This window comes from Dendropsophus ebraccatus, chromosome 9, assembly GCF_027789765.1.
Source record: "Dendropsophus ebraccatus isolate aDenEbr1 chromosome 9, aDenEbr1.pat, whole genome shotgun sequence".
Classification (NCBI taxonomy): Eukaryota; Metazoa; Chordata; class Amphibia; order Anura; family Hylidae; genus Dendropsophus; species Dendropsophus ebraccatus.
The window spans coordinates 21,380,700-21,394,449 of record NC_091462.1 but is presented as its reverse complement, the minus strand read 5'-3'; the positions used below and the strand labels follow the sequence as shown (position 1 = coordinate 21,394,449).

The window sequence follows — 13,750 nt, the reverse complement described above, 5'->3', positions numbered from 1 at the left end:
TTTTCCAGGACTCCTTAGGGCTGCATCCAACTTCTTCAGCCACCGGTACGAGCCACCGAGCATACTTGAGGGTTGCTCAACTCTACTTAGTAGTCCAGTCAGCGCGCCTATTAATGTATGCACACATATAGTAAAGGATGTCAGTCAATCCTTAACCAAAAATGTGAATAAATGTTGATGAATTAAGTTATACTGACTCTTTTTTATCAAATCTGAGTCCGCTCAGTATCTCCTGCTCTATAACGCCCTGCCCAGAGATGATACTGTATATTCACTGGAAAAGGTTCCCTTTAAGGAATTCATTTAAATTATATTTTAGGTTCTGTTCACATGTAAAGCTCCTGCTGCACATTCCATCAGGTGTGCATGCAGCCTTATTCTTTGTGTGAAAATAATAGACACCATGACCAAAACCACTATCAGGCAGTTCAGTGAGGACCATCAGGGACTATCGTTATTTGTCCTAAGATGAATCTGGAAAGTGTTGTGTTTTCCATTATAAACAAAGCCTTAGCTGTTCATTTCAGTCATGATAATTATTGATGTATTACATTTAGTCAATACTAGTGTTGAGCAAGCATGCTTGCTGGAACATAGTGCTCGATTGAGGATCGGGGTGCTCACTCAGGTATCTTTAAGCCCTCAGTTATATCTCCTGCCCGCCATAGTAAGCTATTTCGTTTTTTTAATTATATATATATATATATATATATAAACGTCCAGTATGAAGTGCACTCTATTCAAACCGGTGCAAGGGTGCCAGCAGCTGGAGACCGAATCCACGTCTCCCCGTAAATAATCAAAGAATTCCGCAGCACAACCGTATGGTGAAAAAATCCAAAATTGTGTTTATTCCATTTCAGTAGAAAATTCCATGCAACGTTTCTCTCTCTTCTCGAGACCTTTCTCAAGCATAAACATAGTGAGTAACACATCCATTTTATACACACGTGAAGTCAGCTGTAGTAGATTGTCAATCAATGTGACGTCATAGTAAAGGTGAAATCATTCACAATATAGGGTCCAAAAAAGGACAAAGTGTACATCAGTATACAATTCCTTGTGTATTTATATATACATAACACAAAATCATAGTGAAAAAGTGCTGTGTTTAAAATATACATAATACGTAGTTTGCTGGGCGGAGTCAGCCACCACTCTCCACTGCTATTGGTTCTTCATTCACATGCCTTCATTACAGGACGTCATCTCCCTGGTGTGAAACAACCTCTCAATGCAGGTGTGTGCAGACTCTCACTCTGCCCATCCCTGTGGGTGGATACATGGGAGGACCTATGGGGGCTCGCTTCTGTAGCTCCAATCTCAGTAAACAAATATTTTATTACATGATCATGCTAAAACTCAGTAGTACATCTGTGATCTTCAAGGAGCAGGGGCCAAAATAAGTACAACTAGCAAATCCAAACGGACTATCACTATACGGAACTCCATCCATCGAACTCCAGGTTATCCGGCCTGACGCTCTAGCTCCGTGTTCACACACAGCGCTAAAGCGAAAGTGTACTTGGGTATCTCAACCGCCCTGCAAACAGAGTGGGAGATCCCCATACCTGCCCAAACCCAATAGTAAGTTGTGAAAAGTCCTTTATCAGTGTACTAACCCCATAGTAGAAATTAACCCCATCCTGCAATGACCGGTTAGCAGTGGGTTGTGGTGGACTCCTCACGCTCAGTCTTGATCATTCTAGAAAAATTAAAAGAGAAAGAATAACTTGATAACTTTGAGTAATCATATTCTTTCTCTTTTAATTTTTCTAGAATGATCAAGACTGAGCGTGAGGAGTCCACCACAACCCACTGCTAACCGGTCATTGCAGGATGGGGTTAATTTCTACTATGGGGTTAGTACACTGATAAAGGACTTTTCACAACTTACTATTGGGTTTGGGCAGGTATGGGGATCTCCCACTCTGTTTGCAGGGCGGTTGAGATACCCAAGTACACTTTCGCTTTAGCGCTGTGTGTGAACACGGAGCTAGAGCGTCAGGCCGGATAACCTGGAGTTCGATGGATGGAGTTCCGTATAGTGATAGTCCGTTTGGATTTGCTAGTTGTACTTATTTTGGCCCCTGCTCCTTGAAGATCACAGATGTACTACTGAGTTTTAGCATGATCATGTAATAAAATATTTGTTTACTGAGATTGGAGCTACAGAAGCGAGCCCCCATAGGTCCTCCCATGTATCCACCCACAGGGATGGGCAGAGTGAGAGTCTGCACACACCTGCATTGAGAGGTTGTTTCACACCAGGGAGATGACGTCCTGTAATGAAGGCATGTGAATGAAGAACCAATAGCAGTGGAGAGTGGTGGCTGACTCCGCCCAGCAAACTACGTATTATGTATATTTTAAACACAGCACTTTTTCACTATGATTTTGTGTTATGTATATATAAATACACAAGGAATTGTATACTGATGTACACTTTGTCCTTTTTTGGACCCTATATTGTGAATGATTTCACCTTTACTATGACGTCACATTGATTGACAATCTACTACAGCTGACTTCACGTGTGTATAAAATGGATGTGTTACTCACTATGTTTATGCTTGAGAAAGGTCTCGAGAAGAGACAGAAACGTTGCATGGAATTTTCTACTGAAATGGAATAAACACAATTTTGGATTTTTTCACCATACGGTTGTGCTGCGGAATTCTTTGATTATATATATATATATATATATATATATATATATATATATATATATATATCCCTTAAAGGGATGTTTAATCTAAATATACAAAAATTGGAATGAAAAAATGCAATAGGTTTCCGCTAGACACATTCCGCTAGGCGATATGCCGGCAATTGCAGAAACCTATTAAATTTTTTCATTCAAATCTTTGTAATTTTTTTAAACATCCCTTCAAGGGACAAAATATCTAAAAAAAAAAAAAAATATATATAGATTGCCCCCCCGGGGGCGTCTGGTTACATACGTGAGTCTCCCATTTTAATGGAGTTCATTACTCGAGTCTCTCATTGATGTCAATGGGGTTCGTTGCTCGAGTCAAGCACTCCAGCTTTGAAAAATGTTGAACTCAAGTAACGGGCACTCCAGCATTTTAGTACTCGCTCAACACTAGTCAACATCCGATACCTTCAGGGAGGGATAAATGTTGGTAGATGTATGGGGATCTTCATATGGAGAGGAATAGCTAGGAGGAAGCTGGAGGGGCTTTGTACATAGCAATAAGTTGGATTCCCTCATGTCTTTGCTTGGACATGAGGGCCTGGCATGGGGTTCTCTTTTCTATTATACAGATATGCACATGTAAGCGAGGCGAGCATGCATATGTACACAGGGGTCAGAGGTCCAGAACATTTGTCTGGATGCGCCTATATACTCTGGGCCCCGCTCTAATCTAGGAGATTCCATACACCACTAGCGTAAAGAACACTTTTAGGACTTCGAAAACATTACACTCTCTGTGTCTCTCGGAGAGAGGTTTTCTGAGGTCTAATAATTGCTTGCAAGCTGCGCCCTGTCAATCATAACCGCGTGAGGAATTCCATATTTTCGTACGGATAAATTAGAAGAATTATGATGAAGCACGGCGTAATGAGCGTCACCTTCCCTGACCGCACTGAGCAGAGTTTCCACATTAAAACTTAATTTAGGTGATCAGCATTCATTTCCTAATGGGTTTAGCAGCAGCTCGCAGGAGACTTGGGTGTATGCTCAGCCATCAGAATCGCTCCAATAGAAATGGAATATCTTGGCTTACAGTTGTGTTCAGACTCATTCATGGTCATTGCATCATTTATTTTACATAGTTCGAGACTAAGAGTACCAGCTTATAAAAGAAACAAGCGTGGCAGTACCTTAAAGCAAATCTAAGCAAACCCCTATGTATCCTAAGCAGATCCAAAATATATCTTTCCCCAGAAACAGCGCCACTCTAGTTTGTCCCTGGTATTGCAGTTTAGCCCCATAAAACGTATTCAAGCCTAACATCTCCCTATCCACAGGCTAGAGCAGGGGTGGGGAACCTTCGGCCCTCTAGCTGCTGCAGAACTACAATTACCATCATGCCTGCACAGCCAAGGCTTTGGCTGTCCAGGAAAGAAGACAATTTTAGTTTTAAAACAGCTGGAGTGGCAAAGGTTCCAGATCCCTGGGATATAACATGGTGGCCTCATCAGTATTGTACATGAGATTAGCGCTTGTTTAGTGAGCCTATTACATGGCTGAATAATCGTTTAGCAAGGGCTGCATGGACATCATTAGCGATGTCCGTGCAGCCCTTACCCAAACATTTAATACACCACCTCTCCATGCTGCCAGTCTTCCACTGCACTCTGCATGCGTCCTGGTCCCGCAGCTGCTGTCTGACAGGCCGCTCAGTCAATCACTGGCCGTGCAAAGCACAGGAGAAGATCGGGAGCGTGGAGGAGTGATTTTCTGGGGAAAAGGACAGCTACTTTTTTCTGTCATGAGACAATCCATGATGTTTTTTGGAAATTTGGCTTTGTATTTTATGGATTGTTTTATGTATTACCCATTCTACTATTATCTTTTAGTACTATAATAATCATCATCGTTATTAATATTAATATTATATATATATTATTATTATTTACTTTGTATATTGTTTGATTTTCACCATATAAAGTGAATATAGCAATGTACAGCCTATAAGGGCAGGCTAGACGGACCAAGCGTTCTTTTGTTTCTGTAACTATATTAGTCATTAGCAGAAACCTGACTAATCTCTCCAGGGGGTATGGGACAGCGGCAGGGAGGTTAATACTGTCACTCTGCTTAATTGTGTTTCGGAAGGTAAATTTAATAAGATATTACGGTTACAGTGGAGTCAGGTTATTCTTTTCAGAACAAAAACTTTTTCCAATATATTTTCTGTATGAATACCTTTTCTGCTTGCTGTCATTGAGCACAACATATCGTAAGCAAGGGCTGCGGAGCCGCTAGGATGGGTAAGTATACTTTCTTATTTTCCCACACCCCCTGCCTGCTTGTCATTTTTTATTTTTTTTTCCTTTAAGGGGTACTCCAGCCATCTAAAAGTTTTTTTATATATTACTGCCCTTGCATAAGAGAAGTGGAGCAGTTACCCATAGCAACCAATCAGATTTCAGCTTTGCTATGGGCACGGAGGGCACAGTCATAATGTCAATGCAGGATATTATTTGCATCTTAAGAGGGACATGAAGACCGTTGTACCCAAACACCAGTCTTAAATTAGTTCCTGCCCCTAATTGCCCCACTGGATTCACTAAGAGGCGCACGCCTCTTAGTGAATCCAGCCTGATCTGCACCTGCCGTACGGTGAGTACAGAAATCTACGCCTGCTCCTGGGCCAGTATAGATTTCTGCCATGATTAACACCTTCCGCCTTATGCTGCGTTTACACGAAACGATTATCGTTTAAATTTTCGCAATAACGATCGCATTTGAGCGATAATTGTTCCGTGTAAACACAGCAAGTGATCAAGCGACGAGCAAGAAATGATTCATTTTGATCTTTCAACATGTTCTTAAATCGTCGTTTGTTTATGGCTAATAATTCACAGATGGCTTTGTGTAAACAGTCTTTCAAAAATTCACCCTATGTGAAAGATGGGCTTAAGCGATCTTAAAAACGATCGCAATAACGATTTTTCTAACGATTTATTCGTTTAAACGCTGATAGTTATAAAAAACAAATTGTTGCTTTAAAATCGTTAAACAATCAATTGGGCAAATTATCGCTCCGTGTAAACGCAGCATAATTCCGCCTAATCATAATTTTGTCGCAACAACCAACAAATTTTGTACAGCCCCTAAAAAGTCCCACCTGTTCAAAAAATTGCACAGATGTGTAAATCTGCCCCTTAAAATGTTATTGTCATTTCCAGTATATTTATCAGATACAGCTGCGAGGAGTGTGTGCACACTGCCTGGCTGGCAAAGGACATCTGGCTTGTTTACTTTATAAACTAGTCAGATTTGATTGACAGCTGGTCAGAGTAGAATGCTGCTGTACCCTCCCCCCGGCTGAATCTCTGGATCGCAGCGGGTCTCAGGTGTGAGACCCAGTGTGTTCAGTAACTTTTCACGATTGAGGATACAAGTGGTACCTTGGTTCTCGAACATAATTGGTTCTGGAAGGCTGTTCCAGAACTGAGCAGTTTGAGAACAGAGCTGTAAGTTCCCATAGGGAACAATGTAAATCTAATTAATTGGTTCTTATACACCGTGGGTCAGGTGCAGAGCACCCAGCCCACAGAGCGTAGAAGCGCTCCATGTTCCCCGCAACAGTGATAGGCAGGAGCGGACGGCTATTTAAACTTGCCGCTGTGCTCCTGCTCCTCTCAGTTGCGGGGGACACCCTGTAAAGAAGCGGGGAATCCCATCATAATTCTTTAAATAGCCGCCCGCTCCTGCCTCTCACTGTTCCCGAACACCTCTGTCAGCTGAACATCAGTTCAGCTGACAGTTATCCCCCTGATTTTGTTCGGATACCGAGCAATGTTCGAGTACCGAGCAAAACATCAGTGGGAAATTTAGTTCAAATACTGAATTGTACGAACACCGAGGTGTTCAGGAACCGAGGTTTTACTGTGAATGGCCCCCTTCCCCGTGTTCCCCCCCACCCACGCCACCCCCGGAAGTGCAGTGCTCTATACTCACCTCATCCGTGTCGACCCCTGTCCGCCATTTTCCGACACTGATGTAATCTTCGGGCGGCCGGCCGAACCGCTCCGACCGTCCCTCGTGCCGGCCACCCTCTGCCGCGTCAGAGCAGCTGATGAAGTGGCAGATGGCAATTGAGTGGATGGCCGCCATATAACAGTAAATAACGGCCATTATTTCAATATAACAGCCGTTGTTTTAAAATAACAGCAAATATTTGCCATTAAATGGCGGCCATCCACTCAATTTCAACATTGTGTGAACAGAGCCTTTCTGTGTTTTTAATCCACTCCTGGTTTTGGTTGCAATATGAGGACCACAATACTGACTGAAATATACGTAGTGTGAACCCAGCCCAAAGTTGTATAACTTTGTAATGTGTGTTATTTAGTGAATAATTGTTTAGCGCTGCACTACTCTATAGCTTTAAGGGGGCTTATTACATAAATCTGGATTGAAGGCTGTGCATGTCTGAGTTACTATAGCTGAATATATAGACTGAAAACCTCTGTTACAACGGAGCCAGACATCAAGGACTTCCAAAATGTCTATGGGCTGTATTGTAGAGCAGTAACTCTTTCTATAAAGAGAACTAGTAAATCACTTCTCAGACATTACCGTCTTGTAATCTATTCCCATCAATGAGAGCGGAGTTTACTAGAGGTTCTCACTGTGTGCTGTGTATACATGTCATACCTATACAGCAGTGTTCTCCATCCTCTGGCTCTCTAGATGTCCCAGCATGATGAGAGTTGTAGTTTTGGGGACATTGCTCTAGGGACGTTCTCATGCTAAGGCTGGGTTCACACCATGTTTTTGCTGTCTGTTTCATGGGTGTGGGGTGGGGAGGGAACAAATGGAAAAACGGATACAGTTGTATGCCATCCATTAGGATTCGTTTTCCATTGACTTCTATTATAAAAACAAAAAACTGATCAAAGTGGACTAGTTTTTTTCTTTTTGTTTTTAAATTTGGCATACACAAAAATGTCATTGACTACAGTTTTCTGTACGGTAAAACCCAACATTTAAAAACAGATATGTTAAATGGAAAGCAAAAATATAGTGTGACTTAGGGGTTCCTCCGACTTTATTTGAGTTGGAGTACTGGCACACAAACATTGTGAATCCCAGAAATACAGTATAGGTATCATCACTGATAGGAAGTGTTATCTATCATGTGATATACAGGGTGGTCCAAAAGTAGGTGGACAGTATGTGTAATAAGGTTATGAATTCGGGGGAAATTTCTCAAACATGGTGTAAAGTGAAACTGGCTCAGTTGCCCCTAGCAACCAATCAGATTCCACCTTTCATTCCTCACAGACTCTTTAGAAAATGAAAGGTGGAATCTGATTGGTTGCTAGGGGCAACTGAGCCAGTTTCACTTTACACCATGTTTAATAAATCTCCCCCTTCATAACCCTATTACACATACTGTCCACCTACTTTTGGACCACGTAATAATATCGCTATAGTTATTAGCAGCCATTATTATTACGCAGTGGGAACATATACTGATACCTAGTTATTACCTTTATGTTACTAGTTTTATACATTTACTTAACATTAGAAACCTTCCATTGTCTCACATAATGATAACTATTCATCTCGTAAAGGGGAAAAAAAACTTAATTAAAACAATAAATAGTTGTGATAAAAAAAGTTGTGCTGTGAAAATTAAAACAAAAACAAAAAAAAACAAAACCATATAATAGACTCATAACATTCCAGAATAGAAAGGGCAAACAAAAGAAAATTGTACAGTTTGCCGCTTCTTAAAATTTATATTTAGTTCCTGGAAAAAATTTCTGCCAACCAGTAATTGACATCAAAGCGAGATACATAAGGGTTTCATTGCTATGCAGGGTCTAAGTACAAAAGGAAAAGATATAAGCTACAGATGGAAGGGAACTTATTTAGAGGGGAAAAAAAAAATCTCTTTTTGTAACGTGTACATGTTGTAGGACTAAAGGTCCAAGCATGCCTTTGCCTGGAAGGATATGATCCAGCAGATCCACATAGCAAATTGCAAGTTGCTTAAGTCCGGTTCTGCTATAGAAGTCTTAGTACAGTCATTGATGCTAATACACTGATCCGCTCATCCTGAGACTTGTAGTTCCACCACCCCCAGAGAGCCCCCGCTTGCTTATCTCTGCTGCAGATGTTGCTAGATGTGTGCTATAACAAGGACATGGATATATAATGACTTACCTAACCAGATGGAATTGTGGAGTATTCCGTTCTTGAATCCCCATCCAAAAGCTTCATCCAAGTGCAAGGCAATGAGAAAGAGGAAAATGATTTTTTTCATGTTTCAGCAATTTAAGAGGGATTTCTTCCAAGGAAACTTACTCTCGCATCTGACAGAGCCCCTTCTGAAACATCTGGTCACCAGATCTTTTAAAGCAAGATCTTTTTTTTCTGCCTACTGCGAGTCTAGTGAGCTCGGTCCAATTAAAAAAGCAGCTGTAGTATTTCACAATTAGAGTGACGTCAGACTGTGTAAGGCAGGAGAGGAGGATGATGGGGATAGGATACCTAATCGGAAGGACTTACTGTGTGGTTATGACCCACTGCCGTCTGCGGGGAGAGTCATCCAACGTCGGAAGCAATTACCCTTCCTGTCAGAGATAACATAGGAGAAGAATATTGTATATGACACGTACAGTCTAGAGACGTTACTAGTACGGAATGGGATGGGGCTAAGGTCAGGGACTACTACTGGTATGTTTGGGCTCTATCTACTCACTTAGTGGCCCTTGCATCTGATCACAATTACATTCCTATAAATGCCCCCTTAAGGGACGGTATTATATCATGAGCCAATGGGCAATAGACACAAGAGCCCGATGGAGGGCGTCCACCTCATTAGTACAAATGGTCAACACACAGGTACATCGCTTTATGTTTTTTGATGAACAGAAGGCACCGTCGCTGGGATGCCGGTGCCGCGTTCCTTTTTTGAACCGGTGCCAGTACCTGTGCACGGTGCTGGTCTACTACTGAGCTACGGCCCGGCATGAAACACTTGGAGCAGACCTGCCGGCCCCCAGTGTCACGATCTCCCCTCTGTGATGTGGCTTCATTGATTCTAATGGAGCTGCGTCACAGAGGAGAGGGGGTTTCATCACACTTGAGGCATGCCAGGCCAATGCTCAGGAATAGACCAGCTCTCTGCACAGGAATCAGGGGGCAGTTAAAAAAAAATGAACGTGCCACCATCATCCCCGCACCAGTGCCGATCTGTTCATGGGAAAGACACAAACCTAGTGGTACATTCGCTTTAAGTGTCATGATAGATACATGAAAATAAGAGTTTGGGTAATGTTTTCCCGGGGGAAATCCATGGATCTTAAGCTGGCCACTTTATGACATGGCCCTGCCCATAAGGTCTTGTACCTAATAAGCCCACTTAAACCTATAACACTATAACAAGACCCAGCCCATGAGGTCCACAAGCCACCCCCTTTTCTGATACTATAACATGGCCCAGCCCATGAGGTCTAAAAGCCACCCACTTTTCTGATACTATAACATGGCCCAGCCCATGAAATCGACAAGCCACCACCTTTTCTGATACTTTAACTTGGCCCAGCCCATGAGGTCCACAAGCCACCCCCTTTTCTGATACTATAACATGGCCCAGCCCATGAGGTCCACAAGCCACCCCCTTTTCTGATACTTTAACTTGGCCCAGACCCATGAGGCCATGAAGCTGACACAAATGGCCCAACCACAACTTGCTTCTTGATGGGCCATCTTGACCCCAGCTGTAGTATTATTTAGGCATTTTGTACCTTACATTATGTATGGGTAACTTGCACTCTATGGTGGTTTTATTTAGGCAAGGTATAGAGTTATATTTTGGATATTATGATAGAGAAACAGGAACAATCTTCCTCAGGAGAATCCAGAAATCTTGAGTCATCCCTACCCTTCCCCCGAGGTCCTGCACTTGATAACCCCTCCTAATGCGTACAATGAAGCAGATATATATATATATCCTGTATGCATCATAATGGATGGTTTCCTACATACTTAATGATTCAGTTATCCATACGCAGAGGCACACCCTATATCCTATACCACATTAACTCATGATATACATTTACACGTCACTCTTCATAGTCATACTTCATGAGATAGTTGTGAGGTTTTCAGCACTTTCATCAAACTTATCTGCCACTTTATGGCGACCTCATTTGGCGAGGTCATTACATTAGTCAAGACAAGCTACACCAAGGCCACGAAAGAGAAGTTGTCATCTTCCAGTCATTAGTTTTATGTATGGGATCATGTCCTGCAATAATATTATGTCTGAGCAGAGAAATCAAACCTGGAAATTCAGGAAACCTTGTAAAGAGTTAGTCTGCGATGAAGGCAAACGTACATCAAGCAATAGTGAGCAGCATGGCCGACAACACAGTCAACTACGGAGCAATGATAGTGTATTTCACTTAATTACAGAGAAACAATAGGGTGGATGAGCCTGCTCACAAGAGCTTACAATCTATGAGGAAATAGGAGAAGACACACGAGGAGTGAGGACCCTGATCACAAGAGCTTATAATCTATGAGGAAATAGGAGAAGACACACGAGGAGTGAGGACCCTGATCACAAGAGCTTACAATCTATGAGGAAATAGGAGAAGACACACGAGGAGTGAGGACCCTGCTCACAAGAGCTTACAATCTATGAGGAAATAGGAGAAGACACACGAGGAGTGAGGACCCTGATCACAAGAGCTTATAATCTATGAGGAACTAGGACACAAAAGGAGTGAGGGCCCTGCTCGAAACAGCTTACATTCTATGAGCAAATAGGAGACACAAGAGAAATGAAGAATGTGAGCACAAGAGCTTACAATCTATTAGGAAATAGGAGGAGACACAAGAGGATCACAAGAGCTTACAATGTATGAGGAGATGGGGAAACACAAGAGGAGTGAGGACCCTGATCACAAGAGCTTACAATCTATGAGAGAATAGGGGGAGGAGTACAAGGGGAGCGAGGACCCTCATCACAAGAGCTTACAATCTATAAGGAACTAGAGGGACACAAGAGGAGTGAGGGCCCTGGTTACAAGAGTTTACAATCTATGAGGATTAGGAGACACAAGCGGTGAGAGGGTCCTGCTTACAAGAGCTTACAATCTATGAGAAAACACAAGAGGAATAAGGACCCTAATCACAAGAGCTTACAATCTATGAGGAAATGTGTGTGTGTGTGTGTGGGGGGGGGAGCAAGAGGAGTGAGAACCCGAGCACCCGATCACTTACAATCTATGATGAAATAGGGGGCTCAAGTAAAGTGAGGGTCCTGCTCACAAAAGCTTACAATTCAATAAGGAAATAGAGGGGCACAAGAATGTCAGGGATAAAATGAATGAAATAAGGGTTTTGGCTATTTTCACAGTAAGAAAAGGGCGGATTCTAAATGTTTTGAGATGTGACATCATTTCGAATGCAGCATGACTGTGGCCTAGTGGTTTTACAGGTGCAGAGAGGAGACTGCTGGCGACGTACCAACAAGGCACTTGCCAGTATGTAGGGACAGGCTTTTTTCCCCCTTTCTTTAGAGAGGGTGGAGTTTTTGTTGTAAAATCTGGAAAGTCCTGGAAAAATCCATTAAATGAAAACTGAACATGGAAAATAGTAATAATTTATAGCAAAACTAAATATAGGGAAGGAAAAAAAGTTACATTATGTGCAGGAAATCTTCCATTTACCACTCTCTTTCTCTCAATTCTGTGTCTGGCCCTCTCCCACTGCTCTAGCTGCAATAGGATACAAATAAGAAGGTAAAGCCCCACCCCTTTGGTTAAGCACCACCCCTGAGCAGCCTGCCAGCTGGAAGTAAAAGAAATTACATGCCTCAGGAACATAAAAACAACCACACAGGCTGACAAAAAGTATGGGCAAGGTTGTTTTTATTGCCTTTATAATTTATTGGTTTAATGTTTTTTTTATACATATATATATATATATATAATGACCATGTACTGTGGGTGGTATGGGGCCCAAAGGAGCCTGCCCTGCTCCACACTAGCTTTTTGCTCCTTTCTTTACTTCTTATCCTACCCCACAGATTATATATGGGGTTGTAATATTTTATCAACGCTTATTAGACTATTCATCTATGTGTATAGTATGTCATGAAATGGGCATGGCACCAAATACAGTATATACTAACACAAGTGTAGTAATAACTATCACTACATCTATAGGGTAAAAAACATACATTATGTAAACTTATGCTTGTGAGAGGTAAAGTCCTGTCATCCAGTATAAATATCACAGCGCTAAGTGGGGGAATGTTTGGAGTTGCGTTTCCTCTAATGAGATGGATTGTGGCATTAGTTGACGTAACAAATAACAAATGATCTGTCTCTACCTTTGGTTTTCAGCTAGAATGAAAGCGAACTTGCATAATATGCCTAAAAGTATGTGGACACCCACACATCACATCCATATGTTCCTGCTAAACATCGTAGTCAAGAGCCATGGGCTATAGTATGAATGGGGAACCTTCGGTCATCCAGCTGTTGCAAAATTACAATCACCATCAAAGTCAAAGATTTGGCTGTCCAGGCTTTTGCAATAGCTGAGGAACCAAAGGTTCCCCATCTCTTATCTATATAGCATAGAGTTTTTGGCCAGACCACTAGTAGGCCCTGATATTAGGGGCCAGGTCTGGCCTGTAGGTTGTGGTGCAGTTCTTTCACACCAAAATCCTCAAACCATTTTGATTTCTTCATATGAATGGCTCACCAAAAACGATTCCCACCAATTTGGAAGCTTACAATTATCTATAATTTAAGTGTAATTGAGGAGCCCAGATTCTTCCTCCTCTAGGGCATATTACAGATGGCAGTACCCATTTGAGTAATGGATGAAAAGACTGTACTGTCCTGTACTTCTCCCGATCCTTAGCTGACACCTTCCAGCAGAGTCCTGTCCCACTGTGCAGCACTTGCCTCTCTTGGTCTTGATACAAGGGTAGCCATCATTTTTCCCCCAAATCCCATGCCCTATCTGTCACCATGTTGACTGTGTTTTGTTCTATTACTTTCTACAGATAAATAT

At 42.0% G+C, this 13,750-nt stretch overlaps 1 protein-coding gene across 2 annotated transcripts in view; it reads right to left on the bottom strand.

The window, feature by feature from the left end:
• The window catches only part of TNFAIP6 (TNF alpha induced protein 6), a 31,345-nt gene extending 22,301 nt beyond the window's left edge, over nucleotides 1–9,044 (bottom strand). Inside the window, exon 1 of one of the 2 annotated variants that reach the window (XM_069985086.1) lies at nucleotides 8,876–9,044. In XM_069985086.1, coding sequence (XP_069841187.1) covers nucleotides 8,876–8,975 — 100 coding nt within the window. In that variant the 5' untranslated portion in view covers nucleotides 8,976–9,044. Of the gene's footprint in view, nucleotides 1–7,357; nucleotides 7,485–8,875 lie in introns of those variants that run through there. The other variant, XM_069985087.1, reaches the window with a different exon arrangement.
• Between the last annotated feature and the right edge of the window lie 4,706 nt (nucleotides 9,045–13,750).